Source organism: Mirounga leonina, unplaced genomic scaffold, assembly GCF_011800145.1.
Source record: "Mirounga leonina isolate KUSES-001 unplaced genomic scaffold, KU_Mleo_1.0 Mir_172, whole genome shotgun sequence".
NCBI lineage: Eukaryota > Metazoa > Chordata > Mammalia > Carnivora > Phocidae > Mirounga > Mirounga leonina.
In genome coordinates this window covers 16,887,042-16,906,743 of record NW_023270442.1, presented here as the reverse complement: position 1 = coordinate 16,906,743, position 19,702 = coordinate 16,887,042, and the positions used below count along the sequence as shown (strand labels likewise).

Below are 19,702 nucleotides of genomic sequence, written 5' to 3'. Positions count from 1 at the left end.
TTCTCCTTTGGAGTAGGGTGTTACAAACATGGAGGGAGGGGCGGCAAGGCAGAACTCTGTGGATTGGAATCAGAGCTCTGTCAATTGGAATCTACTTCCTAGATCTGCCTGCTGAGAAAGCCTGGGCAATAGGGGCACTCCAAGAGCCATGAGCATTCCTTGTGTCCATATCTTAGTTTCTAAACACCATTGTCCAGAGCTCCTTGGAGTAATGGCTCACTCCGGGAGAGGCAGGGCAAGTGAAAGATACTCAGGAACAGCTTGTGCCAGCTGAAAGCAAGGAGGTGCAGAAAGAATGATGGAGACAGGTCAGGAGGGACACAGGGCCAGCTTGATAGGGCTTCCAGTGGCCAAATTTAGAGCCATTTGAAATCAAAATGAATAATGACAGTAGTGAATTATGACATTGGAAAAAAACGATCCGTGAGTCCAGAATGATACCAAAAAAACAATCTTGCAAACAAACAAATAGAGGAATGGCTCTTCTTTACAGTAGAGTACCAACTAATAAATGCTAAAGGGACAGCAGAGTTAGAAAAGTAACTGTCGTGCAACTATTATAGCAATAACTGACTCAGGCGGGAATCATTAATAGATGCTAAAACCCCTGGGTGAAAGCTTGTTGGGGGATATTACACAGTCAACTCCACAGGAACCTTTATAGTGGGAAAATTTGGTGATACCACCTTAGCCATGTGATCAAAGTCAGCATCATCAATAAGGGTGACCTGACATCATATGCCAAAAAAGCATCCCCTGAATTGGATCATAAAGAAACAGACAAACTCTTAATGAGGGATAATAATATGGGCCTGACTCTCAAACAATGTCAAGACCACAAAAGACAAAGACTAAGGAACTGTCCAGATTAAAGGGGAATAAAGAGACGACAACTGCATGAAATGTGTGACTTTGGCAAAGATAATATTACCATAAAGGGTGTTATTGGGACAATTGTCAAAATGTGAGCATGGACTGAACACGAGATACTGGCGTTGGATCGGTGTTCAAATTTGAACATTGCAACGTGGTTACATAAGAGAACCTTCTTGTTTTTAGGAAGTTTACCCTGAAATACTTAGGACTGAAGAGTCATGATTTCTGCAACTTAATCTCAAATGGTTCAGGGGAAAGAAGAAAAGTCGGTGGGCGCCTGGGTGGCTCAGTTGGTTAAGCGACTGCCTTCGGCTCGGGTCATGATCCTGGAGTCCCGGGATCGAGTCCCGCATCGGGCTCCCTGCTCAGCGGGGGGTCTGCTTCTCCCTCTGACCCTCTTCCCTCTCGTGCTCTCTGTCTCTCATTCTCTCTCTCAAATAAATAAATAAAATCTTTAAAAAAAAAAAAAGAAGAAAAGTCGGTGCGACACTTTGTACCACTTAGTGGATACACCCCAATTTGCCTAATATGTTCCCTACTATGGAACATTTAAAATTTTCCAATTAAGGGGCACCTGGCTGGGGCAGTCTGTAGAGCATCCGAGCCCCATGTTGGGTGTAGAGATTACTCTAAAATAATAATTAAAAAAATAATAATTCAAAAAATAATAATCTTTAAAATAAAAATTAAAAGAGAATTTAATAATAATTTTAAAATAATAATTTAAATAATAATTTTAAATAATAATAAAATATAAAAAATATATAATTAAAAAATAAAAAATGTTTTGCCAATTAAAATCACTCATAAACCATGTGGCTATCAGTATCTTTAAGAATCTAATTTCTTCTTTTATTAGCATTTTTATTTTTTATTTTATTTTATTTATTTATTTATTTTAAAGATTTTATTTATTTATTTGACAGAGAAAGACACAGCGAGAGAGGGAACACAAACGGGGAGTGGGAGAGGGAGAAGCAGACTCCCCGCCGAACAGGGAGCCGGATGCGGGACTCGATCCAGGGACTCCAGGATCGTGACCTGAGCCGAAGGCAGTCGCTTAACCAACTGAGCCACCCAGGCGCCCTATTAGCATTTTTAGAATGCCCACAACTGTGAATCCCAAATCAAAAAGATGTTTTTTGGCCTTTAAGAAGAGTGGTAGCTTGAGATGCCAAGAGTGGCTGATTTAAATAGAAGGTTGTATGTACGGGGGTGGGGGGGGGGTGTGACAGCATAGAGCTACAAATAGCAGGAGATTCTGAAAGCAGCTGCTGGGGCTACCGTGCACAAGACTCTTGTGTCACTAGGGAAAGCCCCCCACACCAAGCTCACAGCAGACCTTTTAGGCTAGTAACACCCCTGCCATTGTCCTGCGAACCATGGGTCTACTCCAAGCCACCATGGCCTACACCTAGATTTTGGACAATAAGGGTTTGTGATTAGCTGGCTCGTTGCCTCTAGAGGATTCTCTTAAGAACCACAATGTGAAGTTTTGTGTTTGGGAACCTCACAATTCTCCAAGGCAGTTGTAAAAATCAGTATAAACTGCAAATTGAAAAGAACAGGTATTTGGCCTAAAAGATATTCAGTTGAGAACAAATAAAAACCACTGGTAATGGGAGATATATTGGTATAACTACTTTGGAAAACAGTTTAGCATTACCTTTAAAAACGAATGTTAATTAGCTCAACCCAGTAATCCCTCTCCTGGGTCCACAACCCAGAGAAATGTTTGCCCACTGGCTCCGGGGATAAGTAAGGGGATATTCAGAGCAGGACTGTCTGTCACAGCAAACAAACTGGAAATAACTCAGTGTCGATCAGCTGGACAAGGGCTAAACAAATGATGTTGTAGTCATACAACAGAATATATTATGTAGCAGTGAAAATGAATATAAAGTGCAGCTATGCAAAATTATATGTGTAAATCTTAGAAACATGGCATGGAAAAGTGCCAGGCTCAGAAGTGTACTTATTGAATAATATTTTTATAAAGCTAAAACAAAACAATGTACTGTGTAGGGATATACTCATTTAAGATGTATTTTTTAAAGCAAGGGAGTGATAAATGGAATATCAAGGATGAGGAGTCAGGGGTATGGGATGGGAAAGATAAAAAGTATAGAGGTATTGGCAATATTCTAGTTTTTGTTTTTTTAAACATGCACTGTAAATGTCCTTCATAGGTGAAGAAATGCAAATGACTAGTAAAACATTGAAAAAAAATGTTTTTCCAGTAATTCAAAAGGAAAGAAAAACCACTCTTTTAAGAGAAATAACCATTTTTCATTAATCAAAGTAGTAAAGATTTATTTTTATTTATTTTTTAAAGATTTTATTTATTTATTTATTTGACAGAGAGAGCTAGAGGGCACAAGCAGAGGGAGGGGCAGAAGGAGAGAGAGAAGCAGACTCCCTGTGGAGCAGGGAGCCCGACACGGGGCTCGATGACGCGGGGCTCGATCCCAGGACCCCAAGATCATGACCTGAGCCGAAGGCAGATGCTTAACGATCTGAGCCACCCAGGCATCCCAAGATTTATTTTTTTTAGAGCAGGGGAGGGGCAGAGACAGAGGGAGAGAGTGAATCTTAAGCAGGCTCCACTCCCAGCGCCGAGCCAGACTCAGGGCTCAATCTCACAACCCTGATATCATGACCTGAGTCAAAATCAAGAGTTGGACGCTTAATCGACTGAGCCACTCAGGTGCCCCTAAAAGTAATAAAGATTTTTTTATTTTTATTTTCTTTTTATTTTATTTATTTATTTATTTATTTTAAAGATTTTAAAAAAGCGAGAGAGGGAACACAAGCAGGGGGAGTGGGAGAGGGAGAAGCAGGCTCCCCGTAGAGCAGGGAGCCCGATGTGGGACTCGATCCCAGGACTCTGGGATCATGACCTGAGCTGAAGGCAGTCGCTTAACCAACTGAGCCACCCAGGCGCCCCCCCCCCCTTTTTTTTTTAAAGATTTTAATAAAGATTTTTTTAAAAGGCTGTCCTCTATTAGGAGATAAAATGATACAACATTCAAGAAGTTTGGCCTTAGGTTCCCATAGTCTTAGGCTTATATCATTTGACCCAGTAATTTCACTTATAGGAACACAGGAGTATATCCTAACCAATTACCAGAAAGGTGGCTAAAAAGTTTTTGTACAGGACTGTTCTCAGCATTGTGTGAGCAATCACTTGGGGGAGAAAACAGCCCAACAACATGAGAGGAGTGAACAAATCATGGAACACTCAAATGTGGAATTTTTTTTTTTTTTTAAAGATTTTATTTATTTATTTGAGAGAGAGAGAATGAGAGACAGAGAGCATGAGAGGGAGGAGGGTCAGAGGGAGAAGCAGACTCCCTGCCGAGCAGGGAGCCCGATGCGGGACTCGATCCCGGGACTCCAGGATCATGACCTGAGCCGAAGGCAGTCGCTTAACCAACTGAGCCACCCAGGCGCCCTCAAATGTGGAATATTTTGCAGTTGTCAGCAATTGTGGTTCTTGAAGACATTTACTCTGGTCACCTGAATTCTGCTCACTCTGGTCACTCTGAATTCTGCTGTGTTTACTAGAAACCTCAGCAGTGACGGCAGATCTCAACTTGAGGTTTTCTCTGACCTGGAGGCCATCCATAGCCACCTAACTGGAGGCCAGACTCCATTCCTTTTCCCAGATGCTTAGTCTTTGCATTTATCTCCTTGGTTTTTTTTTTGGGGGGGGGCAGTATTCCTAATGGACACCATGGGGCCTTCTATAGAGGTCCACCACAGAATAATGAATTCCCTATTCCCCAAAACACAGATGGGGAAGGCTCAAGTACGTGCTTGGAACTGCTATGCTGACAGTGAAGGCTTCAGGAATTAGATGGCAAAAATAGGACCATCCATTGTTGAGGCATCAATGGAAATCTACTAAGTGCCCCTAGCAAAGGAACAGTAAATCCAGGTCTCAGTTACTCTTGTGATGAAAGCAGTTAGCACCTAGCACCGGAACAAGAAATCCACTGAACAAGCAGTTTAAAAAAAAATTTTTTTTTAAATATTTTTATTTATTTGAGAGAGAGAAAGACAGAGGGTAAGAGAGAGCATGAGCGGGGGGCGGGGAAGGGAGAAGCAGGCTGCCCCCACTGAGCAGGGAGCCCCATGCAGGGGCTCCATCCCAGGACCCTGGGATCATGACCTGAGGGGAAGGCAGACGCTTAACCTACAGAGCTACCCAGGTACCCCTGAATAAGCAATTTAAACCCATAATCTGCACCTTCTTCACCCAAACATCCTAGCAAGAGGGGCCCGATTTGGCGACTTTTCCTTGTCACCTAGCAAAACCTTCAGCCACCTTGGTTTCACGCTGTGCCAGGAATAAAGACAGATCTCGTCCTTGCCCCTGGAGAGTTTCCAGCCTCAAAGAGAAGGCAGACTCAGGGTTCAAACAATTACAAGGTGGGTGAGTGTTGTTGCTGGAGTGTGTGGGGGAGGGGGGAGGGGGCTCACCTAGCCTAGGCGTGGAGCGTGGAGCGAGACCTCCCTGGGGAGGTGGCATTTTGACGTTTAAGGCAAAGCCTAAGGACAGGTAGGAGAACGCAGGGGCAGGCCAGGCCGTGCTCTGGGCGGCCAAGTGGAGGAGAGCCGGGGGAGGGGTGCCCAGGTTGAGCCAGAAGTCCCTGCCAGTGTGGCCAGCGGTGGCCACAGCAGTCAGGATTTGGGGTTGTGCAGCGGCAGTGGGACCCCACCGAGGGGCTTCCCTACCTGGCCTTTCGCACTGTCCCCGACGCCCCCGCTGCCACCTGCTCTGTCCTGGGCACACCTTCCGGGGCATTTCGGCAGCGATCGGCCACCCGATGGGCCGCGGCGCGGAGCCCGGCTGGGGGTGCCCCGGGCTCCGGCAGCAGGTAGGTGCGGCGCGGATGGCGGGGCTCGGTCCGGCCCGGTAAAGTGCCCGGTCCCGGCTCCCCGGGGCCCTGGGCGCACGCTCCTCCGTGGGTTCTCCCAAGAAACGGCCGGATTCTTCGGCTCGGTTTCCTGCCTTTGATCCTGCTGTTACTCCCCTAGGGGGGAGTTATTTATAGAAGGGAATAGTTTGATCACCTCCTGCTCGTCTGGTTTTGCTTTTCTTATTCAAGATGCCCGGGGGCTGGATGCAATCATCTTTCCAGGGTTGAAATCTCGTTCAAAGCGGGCAGCATAAAGCAGTTCCAATTCAGCTGCGTCATCTGCTCTTGGCTTCTTCAGGAAACGGCCTTTTCTCTAGTTAGGGCTTTACAAGCATTTATAAACCCGATAACGCACAGGCCCTGTGGTTACTGAGTTCCTTTCTCACAGTCTCAATTTCTCCTTTTATTCCACCAGATTTACTGTTATTTTATTGTAAACTGCCTGCAATGCTTTTGAGGCTAAGATGCAGGATTTGCATAAACTCATTTTATTTTTTTTGTTTAGCTATAGTATAGGTTTTTTTTTTTTTTTTTGAAGTAGGCTCCATACCTAGCAAGGAACCCCTCACAACCGTAGATCAAGACCCTGAGATCAATACCTGAACTGAGATCGAGAGTCAGATGCTTAACCAACTGAGCCACCCAGGAGCCCCTATATTAGGTTTTTTTATAATTGAAGTGTAGTTGACAATGCTTTGGGTGTGGCACATAGTGATTCGACCACTCTATGCATTATGCTGTGTTCACAAGTGTAGCATTTAAAAAATACGTTTGCATTAAAAAAAACCCACAGGTTGACCTGCGAAGCAAGGGACACCAACAAGGAGCATGGCAGCTTTTCTGGACCCCTTCCTGGAGTCTTGATGCTGGTGCCTCTACAAAAACCCAGTGAAAACAAGAAAGCAGAGCCATGGTGGCCTGGGAATGTAAGGGGCTGCATGTAATGCTCCCATTCTCCCACTGAGTCTTTCCACCAAACTTTGCTTTCCAGACCCATGAAACTTACAGTAGCAAAATTTGATAACAGGTGTGAGGTTTTTTGTTTGTTTGTTTGTTTTAAATAAGCAGGGATTCACTTTCCCTAAGCATGGAAGTCTCAGTAGGAGAAAATGCCCCGGTTGGCTGAGGGAGAAGAGAAAATTCAGTTATTATGTGCCTCATCTGCCCCTTTTCATGGCCTCTGCAGCCACAAGGGGAGGACCCGTTGGTGTTGGGTGTTACCGAAGTGACTGTAATTTACACCGAGTTTGCTTTTTGATAAATTATCATCTGTGCTTTGCTGGGTGACATTCCCAGGGTGCTCTGCTGAAGGGCCCCTGAAGTTTTTGACCCTCAGTCCTGTCACTCCCAGTTGTCCCTTGATGCCCCTCTGCTTGTCCCTTTCTCAGGTCTCAGGCTGTCTGGGATTTTACTTGGCAAATCATGAGGCAGCAGATTATATTACAATGTTTCTGTCCTCCTTCCTACACACTGGGGGGTGGGAGGAGGATGTCTACTCTGAATTTTCTAAATTACTGTGGTGGACACTGAAAGCAGCCACAGTCCAGAACTTGACACTGACTGCAATTTAAATCTCATCCTGTTGGGACATTAAATGATAACACCTGAAGTAAAGGTTCAAATGGTAGGGATGTGAGGCACTGTGACTGGTCGGCTCAGAAACATTTGGGGGCAGACACGCTTTTCCGTGCCTGAGGAAGGCAACTTGATCTACTTGAAAGGAGACCTGCTTTGGGTAGACCACAGCCCGTTTCCTGTGCTGTTAGAAGGAGGTAATAATATTCACCCCTAAGAGTTAGGAGGATGAAATGAAAGCGTCTTGTTCTCCTATTCCCTTCCTTTTGACTCATCCAGGTGGGCTGTTCCTGGATCAGGTCACTACCAGGCCCTGTGTGCCCACCTCCTTCTTTTTTTTTTTATTTTTTTATTTGAGAGAGGGAATGAGAGACAGACAGCAGGAGAGGGAGGAGGGTCAGAGGGAGAAGCAGACTCCCTGCCGAGCAGGGAGCCCGATGCGGGACTCGATCCCGGGACTCCAGGATCATGACCTGAGCTGAAGGCAGTCGCTTGAACCAACTGAGCCACCCAGGCGCCCGCCCACCTCCTTCTTAATCCTCAGCCAGGACCATGTGGATGCTGTTATTCTCCAGGAGGACTGTGAGGACAGAGGCACCTGCCCACAGTCACATGGTCACTGTATGTGTCCGTGTCTGTGCCCGTGGGGGGAGCCGGGGATCTGGGGCAATATTTGAACCCAGGATGCCTGACTCCAGATCGATGCCTCTGTTGCTTCACCATGCAAACTGCAGCTCACACAGGCTCAGCCCTGGGCTGCTAAGAGGATGCAGTGCTAAGGCTTTTTCATTTTGGTTGTAAAGGTTTTAGTCAATTTCCAGTCATTCATTTGATCTCTTTAACCAGCGTTTTAAAAGTGCGACCCTTTTTGTTCAGGAAATAGGAAGACAACTGGTGAGTGGGGCTCACCTGTTTGCTGTTCAGTCTCTGATCTATTGAGGTGGTTTAGACTTTTGAGTCTGCTGAGTGCTGTGTTTGTCTAATCTCTGGAAGCTTATGGTACTAATCGCCCCAACTGGAGGTCTTATCTGATGGGCAGGAAACTATTCACAGATGGTGACTCCCTTCCCCCAACTAGGAATGGATTTTTATGTGCATAGGATGTAAAGGACCACTCCCCTCTGTTGGATGAAGATCAATTTGCTTTCAGTGGAGAGAGTTTTGTGAGCACTTCGCTCTCTAGTGGCCAAGTAGGCAAAAGAGTCAAACAGTTCTCCCTCATCTTACAAATTGAGGTACGAGCCAGTTTAGTTTCAGAAACTTTGATCGAGCAACAGTGAGAAATACCAGGGTTATGAACGTGAATAAGACATCACTGCAGATCAGGTCCTTGTAAAGTGAATCACGTCGTAAATGTATTAGGATTTTATAGCTTGATGATCTGGTTTGTGTCACTCCTTTTTTAAATAGTTGAAAACTGGGACCCAGAGAGATGAAATGATGTGCTGAAGACCGTAAGGCTAGTTAGGGACAGGGGAGAAAATGCCAATGAAATTCAGTAAAGGTTATCTCCTAATTTTTATGACTTTTTATTTTGAAATAATTTCAGACTTACAAGAGTTGCAAAAATAGTACAGAGTTCTTTGCTCGGCTTCCTCCAGTGTTAACATCTTACACAACCATGGATTTATCAAAACTAGTATATCAACTAAACTACAAACTTCAGATTTCACTAGTTTTTCCACTAAAGTCCACTTAGTTCCAGGATCCAATCCAGGGTACCACATAGCATTTATTACTTTTTTTAGATTTTTAAAAAATTTACCCTAGCATTTAGACTGCAGTTTTAAACTTTGTATTTTCCTGTACTTGAGGTTCTTTAAGATGTTGTTGAATCAGTGACATTCAGCTGTAGTACAGGAAATGTATCCCAAGCCTCTTTTGGTTTTGGAGCTGTTTCCAGAGCCAGCTGTTTGCCGGGAGGATCTTGATGAACCCTCTTACAGCTTTTTGGATGTGTCCGAGTTCTGGACAATCCCAGCCTGTCTGATCTGGATACAAAAGGCTGCCCTCGGGGCCAGCAGCACCATAGTCTGAACCTTCTGCTTCTGTTCCCTCTTGGATCTTGAGTCTCATTTCTATTTATTACTGTTGTGCATAGAGCATTCTTTGCTCTCAGGTGCCTGGTTTATATGGTGAAGGACTTTGGAGTCAGAAGGACATAAATCCAGCCTCCAGCATCCCCACCCAGTTGTGGTACCTTGAGCAAGTCACTCATTTGCTCCTCTGCAGGATGGGGACAACAGCCTCCCTGCAGAGTCGAGAGGTCTAAATGTAAGAATATACACAGTGATTAGCATAGTGCATGATGTGCTGATGTGGAGAGAATAAACAAGTTGATGGACGGCACGAGGGGGAGACTAGGCTAGCTGGGTACAACGGAGTCTCGAATGCCAGGTAAGACACTGAACTCCCTGGTGGGCAGGGGTGAACACTGAAGGGTTTGAGTAGGGGAGCAATGAGATCAGAGTTGACCTTACAAAGTCACAATGTGCTGGATTACAGAGAGGCGGGAAGCAGGAAACCCACAGGGAATCATCAGGAGGCTATTGTGTTAGTTCCGATGAGCGGATGAGAGCAGAATGGGCACTTGGACTGGATGAGGGGTGGGGTGGAAAGATGAAACCCTCAAGAGACGGTGTGGAGATGTCATCCACTGATACAGAGGATGTGAGGCAGAGGCGGGACTCCAAGATGACTATGTTCTAGGTCCACGTGAAAAAAAGACTGATGTCATTAACTTAGCTAGAGAAATCAGGACAAAGAGGAAATTTGTGGGGAAAGAAATATAGTTGGTTTTATTCATGTTGCACTTGGGATACCAACAGAAGGTCCAAGTAGGTTTGGAGAAACAATGATTGTGGCCCTGTAGCCATCTGGACATCATGCCCAAAGGGTGGCCACTGAAACCCAAAGAGCAAATGGACCACCCTGGAAGAGAATGTAGGTGAGGCCGGAGTTGGGGGCAAAGACTCCTTCCAGACCAGTGGTTCACAGAAGGGTCAGAGACAGAACTAGGATATATCAGTTAGCCCTGGCTGCCGTAACAAGGTACCGCAGACTGGGCATTTTCAACAGCCCAAATATATGTCCTCACGGTCTGGAGGCTGGACGTCCAAGATCAAAGTATCAGCAAGTTAGCTTCTTCTGAAGGTTTTCTCCCTTTGTCTTCACGTGGTCTTCCCTTTGTGTGTATCTCTATCCTAATCTAAGGACACCAGTTATCCTGCATCAGGGCCCACGCATATGACCTCATTTTACCTTAAGCACGACTTTAAAGGCCCCATCTCCAAATAGTCACATCTTGAGATACTGGGGATAGAATTTCAACATTAGAACTTGAGTGGGGGGAGGGGCACAATTCAGCCCATAACACAGAAACAGAAATAGATAATGACTTTTGAAAGAACTCAAGGTAAGAGTTTCAGAAAGGGGGCGCCTGGGTGGCTCAGTCGTTATGCGTCTGCCTTCGGCTCAGGTCATGGTCCCAGGGTCCTGGGATCGAGCCCCGCATCGGGCTCCCTGCTCCGCGGGAAGCCTGCTTCTCCCTCTCCCGCTCCCCCTGCTTGTGTTCCCTCTCTCGCTGTGTCTCTCTGTCATATAAATAAATAAAATCTTTAGAAAAAAAAAAAAAAGAGTTTCAGAAAGGACAGGGGCTGGCTCAGATCCACTCACGCCCCTGGCCTCTTCCCCTCTCTCCAGTGATTCACAAGGAAGGAGGCTCTTGGAGGCGCCTCTTTCGTTTGGCTTCCAAAGAGGTATGTCAAGGGCGATGGCAGAGCCCAGAGGACTGGAGAAGCCAGGGGAATTCCCCTCTTCTCCCTAGCTCTGGCAGGGTCCCCAGCATTAGCTGTTATCCCTGGGAGGTTCCCCCTTCCACCAGGTGACCCTGGCTCTAGGCTGAGGTCACCCCATCTCCCTGTGGGTAGGTAGTGGCTTTCTGCTATTTCTGTTCTCTGGGTTGCCTCACCGTCCCATGTTTGGTATGTTGGCACCCTCATCGTGCCTGTAGCCAATTTTCGATATCAAATCCCCTCTGTGAGAATATCTAGAGTGGTTTCTGTTTACCTGATTGGTAGAGACACCAGAGTCAGAAAAGCAAATGCTGCAGAATGATGGAACAGATGGCAACTGAAAATGGTCAGATCTTTGTGTGCTGCAGGTAGAGGGGGCCAGCAGGGAAGGGGGCCTGGTAGCACAGGGAAGGGAGAAGAGAGCTTGTGATGCCCACTAGGGGAGGGAAAGGAAGGTAGACCTTGTGGTCATAAGATTCAAAAGGCTACCTGAAGGGGGTGATAGTGTTTGCCCAGAAAAACATTCAGGAGCCATCATTTTGTGGAGCATTTCCTTTCTCCTACTGCTGACATGTAGCATTGTCTTTTATTTTTATTTTTATTTATTTATTTGACAGAGAGAGACACGGCGAGAGAGGGAACACAAGCAGGGGGAGTGGGAGAGGGAGAAGCAGGCTCAATCGCAGGATCCTGGGATCATGACCTGAGCTGAAGGCAGATGCTTAACGACTGAGCCACCCAGGTGCCCCAACATGTAGCATTGTCTTATATGGAGGGACCGATTTCTTCCTCCTGCTCTGGAGACTTACCACGCACACAATTACGTCTGTTTATTTATAGATATGCTTTTGCAGAGACTGTAACTGCTCTCCTTCATGAGAAGAGAGACAGACACGGTGAGAGGTGGGCAAGGTTCCTCCTGCCGTGGGTATTCAGTGTCCCCGTCCAGACCACAAGCCCTTCCTCGATTAGATTTCCTTTTTTTATGTACTTCAGTTGCCTGATTAAACAATTTGTATAAATCCAGCAAATTAAGCTTATCAGTATGGCAAACCTGATGTTCTCTTAGATGTTTCAATGCTGTTTAAAGACTCAGTAAGATTTCAAGTTAAAAATACCCATTTCAAGTTAGATTTAGAAGGCTGTGCCTAAAATAGCCAATTCTCTAACACATTTCAGGTATACAGATACCACATACACATAGATTCCTTATTAACCCAGAAATATAAATCTGTGGTTTTATTTCTTCTAAGCCTGTATTTGACTCAAAATTTTATTGGATTCGGAGATGGATTTTTTTTGTTTTGTTTTGTTTTTATAAAGATTTTATTTATTTATTTGACAGAGACAGAGACAGCGAGAGCAGAAACACAAGCAGGGGGAGTGGGAGAGGGAGAAGCAGGCTTCCTGCTGAGCTGGGAGCCCGATGTGGGACTCGATCCCAGGACCCTGGGATCATGACCTGAGCCGAAGGCAGTCGCTCAACCAACTGAGCCACCCAGGCACCCGGAGATGGATGTTTTTTGAGAAAACAGTGACTGTCCTGGTTAATGGAGATCATTGATCATCACAGAGTTTTGCTCAGTCTTTATGAGACACCAAATCCCATCTATTGTGGTCACATCAATGATTCTGTAATCTCAAGGAATGCAGTCACTTAGCCCCTCTCTAGATTCAGATCAAAGCATTACTTATTTCTGCCCCAGAGAAGCTTGCACTTCCCATACTGGCTGATCAGTTCTCAAATGTCATCTGATTTTTAAGATCTTTGGACCTAAGACATTGAGCACTTTGTTATATTTTTAGGACCATCTCACTCTTCAGGAGCCTTAAAACGAGATCCGACTGATTTCTAGGCTTTGCTTTGGCATCACAGCTTCTGGGGTCTTTGTATCGATGATTCTCCCTTGGCTCAGAAATAGCCTTCTAAAGGAAGAATTTACAATGTACTAATTTTCATCAATAGGATAAAGGAGTCAGTATTACAAACACAAGTAACAAGCAACAGCAGTGCTGATTATATTCTACATTCTTTTGGAATAAACTTTTATTGTGGATCATCATGATCTCATGGCTCTTCATAAATTTAATGCATTTCAATTTGATACTCAAATTGTCCTAACCTGGCTAGTGGGGGGCCCTTTGGGTTGGCTCCTGTATCCTTCTGATAGGACCCTATTTTTCTTTGAAGCTTACCTTCTTTCTGGAATGAGGTGTCCTGGTCCATTAGGCATGTCCCTAACACTTGCACCAGCCATTTCTCCAAGGATCTCTGGTTCCTTTTAATGGAAAAAAATAGCATGCATACCAGGATCTGAGCACTAGGGTGCATTTCAGGGTGAAGTTGCTCTGAGGCCATCTTCATGAACAAAGCTGGAAAAGGTATTTCTTTTTCTCTTAAAGACTTAAAGACATGAGTACTATTTTCAATAGTTTGAGGTGTTCCAAGTTAAAATTCCTCCCATCCTCTAATTATATCTCCTTTTCTCTTTATTTTGATTAATAAAGTTGCTTTTTGCTTCATTTAACAATGTCCTTGTTCTTTTTATTTTTTTTACTTTTTTATTTTTTTATTTTTAAAGATTTTATTTATTTATTTATTAGAGAGAGAGAATGAGAGAGAGAGCATGAGAGCGGGGAGGGTCAGAGGGAGAAGCAGACTCCCCGCTGAGCAGGGAGCCCGATGTGGGACTCGATCCCGGGACTCCAGGATCATGACCTGAGCCGAAGGCAGTCGCCCAACCAACTGAGCCACCCAGGCGCCCCTGTCCTTGTTCTTTTTAGAACAAGGTATTCACATGAGCATTAAAACTCATATTGAATCATATACTGAATAGATACCAAGATTTTCTGTACAGTTCCTTTGGTTCTTAGTATCTCAGGATGGATGCTTAGTAATTCATAATCCCTTTCTCTCTTTCTTTTTTAAGTAGGCTCTGTGCCCAACTTGGGGCTTGAACCTACAGCCCTGAGATCAAGAGTCACAGGTTGCACCAACTGAGCCAGCCAGGCATCCCAGTAATTCATAATCTCTTGTTTGGTGTGTGGCTCTTTACATATTCATCTGATGGACAGTTTGGTTCCACTGTTTTCATTCTGCTTTCAGCTTAAGGGTGCTGGTATTCTAATAGCTGACAGTTTTAAGTTCTTAAAAGGTGGTAGAATTTAGCAAGCGGTCTCCAGCCCCCTCCAGATAGCGAAGGGGCTGTTCCACTTTGAGATCACCTCAGTCTACCATATTCTATAATACGTTTCATTTTCTCATTACTGCGTCCACATACTGTTACTTAAAATATAGCTGTAAGATACCTGTGTGTGTGTGATCTCTAGCCAAACTAACTGGTTCTGCCTATTATTGAATTACTGATAATATTAGAATCAATACATTTTAAACAGTTGGTAAATAAATCCTATCTTAAAACTTAGATCTTCTTTTAAAATATACGTAACATTCGGGGCGCCTGGGTGGCTCAGTTGGTTAAGCGACTGCCTTCGGCTCAGGTCATGATCCTGGAGTCCCGGGATCGAGTCCTGCATCAGGCTCCCTGCTCGGCAGGGAGTCTGCTTCTCCCTCTGACCCTCTTCCCTCTCATGCTCTCTGTCTCTCATTCTCTCTCTCTCAAATAAATAAATGAAATCTTTAAAAATATATATATATACGTAACATTCTCTTACAATTTAATGTTACATATTGTTATACCAAGATTTGTAATAAATTCAAATGGTTTTAACCAGTTAGCATTATCTTGACCTACTTACTACTAGTCGATATGTTTATTTTTACTGCAGGGAGATTGCTATTACTTTGGCATTCCATATAATTAAGAAATAACGACACATTAAATATAGGCTGTTAAGGTTTTATGTGAAAGCATCCTTTTAATTCTTGGGTCACAATTCACATTTTGACTTTATTATCGGTATATATATAGATTTTTTTTAAAGTAATCGCTACACCCAACCTGGGGTTCAAACTCATAACCCCAAAATCAAGAGTCACATACGCTTTTGGCTAAGCCAGCCAGGGGCCCCTATTATCTGTATTTTTTTTTTTTACAGATTTTATTTATTTATTTAGAGAGAGAGAGAGAGTGCATGTGTGCGCCCACAAAGGGGGGAGGGTAGGGGCAGAAGGAGAGGGAGAAGCAGGCTCCCTGCTGAGCAGGGAGCCCCACGCAGGGCTCCATCCCAGGACCCTGAGATCATGACCTGAGCTGAAGTTAGATGCTTAACCGACTGAGCCACCCAGGTGCCCCTTAATTACAAACTGTGTAGAACTTAAAGTCGTTTTGATAAATATAAAGCTTCCAAAAGCAGTATTATTAGAAAAGTAACCAAAGTTTATAAAAATAAAATGCAATTAAAATAATACATTCTCAGCTTCCTTATATAATTAATTTTAAGGAGTAATTTATGGAAACGTACAAGGTATTTAATACAAAATTTTCCTATTTGGAATGAATGTTTTTAAAAGTTGGGATTCCAAAATTGATCTTTGACCAAGGGTGAGGTGGTGGTTGTTTTGATCCCTACCTTCATGGGGCCTGGCATTTGCTAATCAGCAAGATTTAAAATGACAATTTTTTTCCCCCTTTGAGGCCCTCATCACAGCCCAAGCCTCTAATTTATTCTTTTGCTGGTAGCTTGTTTCTGTCAGTCCAAATTGAGTTTTTCTTTTTGGGTTTAAACCAATAATAAAAAGGATTAATGGCTTAAAATAGTTTAATTTATTCAACGGTTAACTGCATGTACGAATAGTCCCCCTGACGCTTTCTGGCTAATAAACACACATACCATAGACATTCAAATAGTCAAAGAAAAGGTCTTCACGGTACAGCTTTTACCAACAAAAACCTCATGATTTCAATTAAATTTGTATTTAAATCATTTTTACGGAGGGCATTTTTTCAAACAGACGGTCATTCTTGAGACCCTGGGATTTCTGAGTATTTGTTTTTAGCACTCCAACACTGATGTGGAGGAAATAAATTCTTTTATATAAAGCAGAGACTAGGTAATTCAATTGCTAAATGTGAACCGTTTACAGTGAGAGCTATTTAAAATTCAGCATCTACTAAACGCTTCCAACTAGCCTGGGGTCCCTTCAGGAACTGTCCTATTCAGCTCTGGCCATTTGGCTGAGGTCAGAGAGCTTTGCAAATGCAGACAGAGCCACTGTCAGCAAGATAGGCTTTTCGTGGGCAGGAACAGTTGATCTATTTAATGGTGGTGGAGGGGGGCAGGACGGTTCCTCTAAGTGAGGGATACTGTTGGTTAACACTCTGCCTTATCCCCAAACCATGATTTCCAGGGCATGCCTCCTCAGGGCAGACGAGAGCCTTGGAGTCGGCTTTTCCTGTAGGAAGCCTCATCTTCCTTGAATTCCTCGTCTGTGGTCTATTCCTAGTCTGTTCTCCACAACGATTTGGAATAGTCTAGTGAAGAGTCCAGAGCAACCCAAATCTAGGGAGTGACAGAGGTGGATTTCAACAATGCTGCTCAAATTTTAACGTGTTTGTGAATCACATGCGGATTTTGTGAAAGTGCAGATGCTGACTCAGTGGGTCTGGGGTGGAGCCGGGGGTTCTGCATTTCTAGTGAGCTCCCAGGTGATGTCAATGCTGCTGGTCCAGGGACCACACTTTGAAGGGTGAGGGACTATAAGGGGTGAATCAGGTATGCACACAGTTGAGTCCCCCATTGTCCTATTTTTTGCATCCTTCTCCTTTTCCTTTGTTATCTGGGGATGATGAAGCCAAGCTCGATCCTTGAGCTGTTATCCTCATAAACAGAGCCTGCCATGTGCCTGTTTAACTTCTCTTACTCCTCTGCCTTCCTGTGCTCGTTCTTGGGCCTGAATGGTAACAGTGCTCCTCAGTCCAAGGGTCAAGAAGGGACCTCACCAACTTCTCAGTTCATTTTCACCCACTGTGGCCCCCATTCTTTATAACCCAGAGCTATACATAGAATTGGCCCCCACCCTTCCCCATGATGTCTTCTGAAACCATGACATCTGGAAGCACCTTAGGGCAAACCTGGAAAGTTCCTGTTCTGGCTCGATGCAGTTATGGTGTCTGAGAAGGTGGGGTTACAAAGCTCTTAAGGAACTTGGAAGAACTAGAGATGTTTGTGACCTTCAGGTAGAGGAGATGACCTCTTCATACCTAGCTGGAGTGGAGAGGCTGTGTTCTTAGAACCATAATTCAGCAAACTCCAAGAAGGCTATCTGAAGGGTTTCAGGGTTTATCATTTTGTAAAGCTTTTTCATTTTCTCATTCCTAACTTCTTAGCCCTGTGTTATCCTGGAGGGACTAAAGCCTTCCTCAGCGGGATTCATTCATTCCTTCCTCCAGTGACACAACGACCCAATTTTAGGCCTTGTGACCGTGCAGGAACTCCCTTCCCAAGTGCCACGGTCCTGCAGGAAAGTGGAAGATACGGCTTCAGCCTTGCTCATCACTTACTGTCTTTCTTCTATTTCTGGTCCACTGTGATGCTTATCTTGTTTCTGAGGCTGGTTTTTGCTTTTCACATTCTCTCTTTTAAAATCTATCGTTGCTGGGCGCCTGGGTGGCTCAGATGGTTAAGTGTCTGCCTTCGGCTCAGGTCATGATCCTGGAGTCCTGGGATCGAGTCCCGCATCGGGCTCCCGCTCTGCGGGGAGTCTGCTTCTCCCTCTGCCTCTCTCTCTCTCATGAATAAATAAATAAAATCTTAAAAAAAAAAAAAAAATCTATCGTTGCTGTATGCACTGGGAAAAAGTTCCTCCGTCACATGACTGTAAATCTGAAGTTCTGAAAGTGGGTTTTCTATACCAGTGTTTTAAAGCAGATGAATAAGTGGTCAGGGCACTTTAAACGTCTATCGTTGGATGAAGGAACACCTGGGAGTGGTGTAACTGATTGCTACTGCATTATGCCTTCTCCTTACAGCAGAGGCCAGAGTAGGAAGCGGCGCAGGGAAAATCTTTGCTATATTTCAGAATTGCTGGGGACGCTGTTTTCTTGCAAACTGCCTATTATTATTTTTTTATTTTTATTTTATTTATAATGTTCTGGGAGACCTTTTTTTTTTTTTTTTAAGACTTTATTTGACAGAGACACAGCGAGAGAGGGAACACAAGCAGAGGGAGTGGGAGAGGGAGAAGCAGGCTTCCCGCAGAGCACGGAGCCTGATGTGGGGCTGGATCCCAGGACCCTGAGATCATGACCTGAGCCGAAGGCAGACACTTAATGACTGAGCCACCCAGGCGCCCTTATTATTTTTTTTGAAGATTTATTTATTAGAATGCGCACATGAGCTGGTGGGGGAGGGGCAGGCAGAGAGGGCAGGGGAGAGGAGAGCTGATCTCAAGCAGACTCCCTGCTGCATGTGGACCCTGACAGGGGCTCAATCCCATGACCCTGATCATGACCTGAGCCGAAATCAGGAGTCCACACTTAACTGACTGAGCTACCGAGGCGCCCTGCAAACTGCCTTTTAAAACAAATGAGGGGGCACCTGGGTGGCTCGGTCGTTAAGCGTCTGCCTTTGGCTCAGGTCATGATCCCAAGGTCCTGGGATGGAGCCTCATATCGGGCTCCCTGCTCCGCGGGAAGCCTGCTTCTGTTCCCTCTCACTGTCTCTGTCAAATAAAAAAAATCTTTAAAAAAAACAAAAAACAAATGAGGTTCCATGGGTGAGAGCTCTGTCACCATCAGCAATAATTATGCTTGTCTTAGGGATGAGAACATTGAATCATAATTGATGAGGTTCCCTTTTTCTTCTGGTCTTAGGATGTCACAAATTGGTGACCCACATGTGCAAGAACACCAGGCAGCCTTTTTAGTGCTGGTCTGTCTTCAACTTGTTTTCAGTCCTTATTTTAAAATATTTAGAGTAAAAAATAAATAAATAAAATATATGTATTATATACAGTTGCATTGTATATATAATATATATAATTGCATTGTGAATTTATGTAATTTATTGTAAAATCATTTTTTTAAGGATTTTATTTATTTATTTGACAGAGAGAGACACAGCAAGAGAAGGAACACAAGCAGGCTTCCCCCTGAGCAGGAAGCCCCATGCAGGGCTCCATCCCAGGATCTTGGGACCATGACCCCAGCGGAAGGCAGATGCTTAACGACTGAGCCACCCAGGCGCCCCTGTAAAATCATTTTTGCAAGAAGGCCTAGAATAATCTAATAAACCCAGTCTCACTTTATTTTCCCAGCTGGACTGGGTAGAGGCTGTATGTTAGTAGAATAACTAACCAGTATGGTACTAGTTAATGTACGCATACCCGCAGGCCCTTCTTCAATCTGCCTCCCAGCTCTCCAAGAAAGGGAGGCCAGACTTTGGCTTAAATCAGCCAAATGGGCCCAATCCCTGGTTTGCAACCTTATCAACCTCCTCTTCCTAACGCCTCCTTTCTCCATCACACCTTCCCCCACCAGTGTGGGGGCGGGGGGCACCCAAGCTCAGGCCTCCCTCCTTACCCGCCCCAGCTCAGCCTCCCTCCATCCTCCCCCTCCCAGCCCCAGCTCA

At 44.6% G+C, this 19,702-nt stretch overlaps 1 protein-coding gene across 1 annotated transcript in view; it reads left to right on the top strand.

The window, feature by feature from the left end:
• The first annotated feature begins 5,364 nt into the window (after positions 1 to 5,364).
• HLCS (holocarboxylase synthetase) overlaps positions 5,365 to 19,702 on the top strand; it is a 227,848-nt gene continuing 213,510 nt past the window's right edge. Inside the window, exon 1 of the mRNA XM_035017671.1 lies at positions 5,365 to 5,759. Within this exon, the coding sequence (XP_034873562.1) occupies positions 5,709 to 5,759 (51 nt within the window). The 5' untranslated portion in view covers positions 5,365 to 5,708. The remainder of the gene's footprint in view (positions 5,760 to 19,702) is intronic.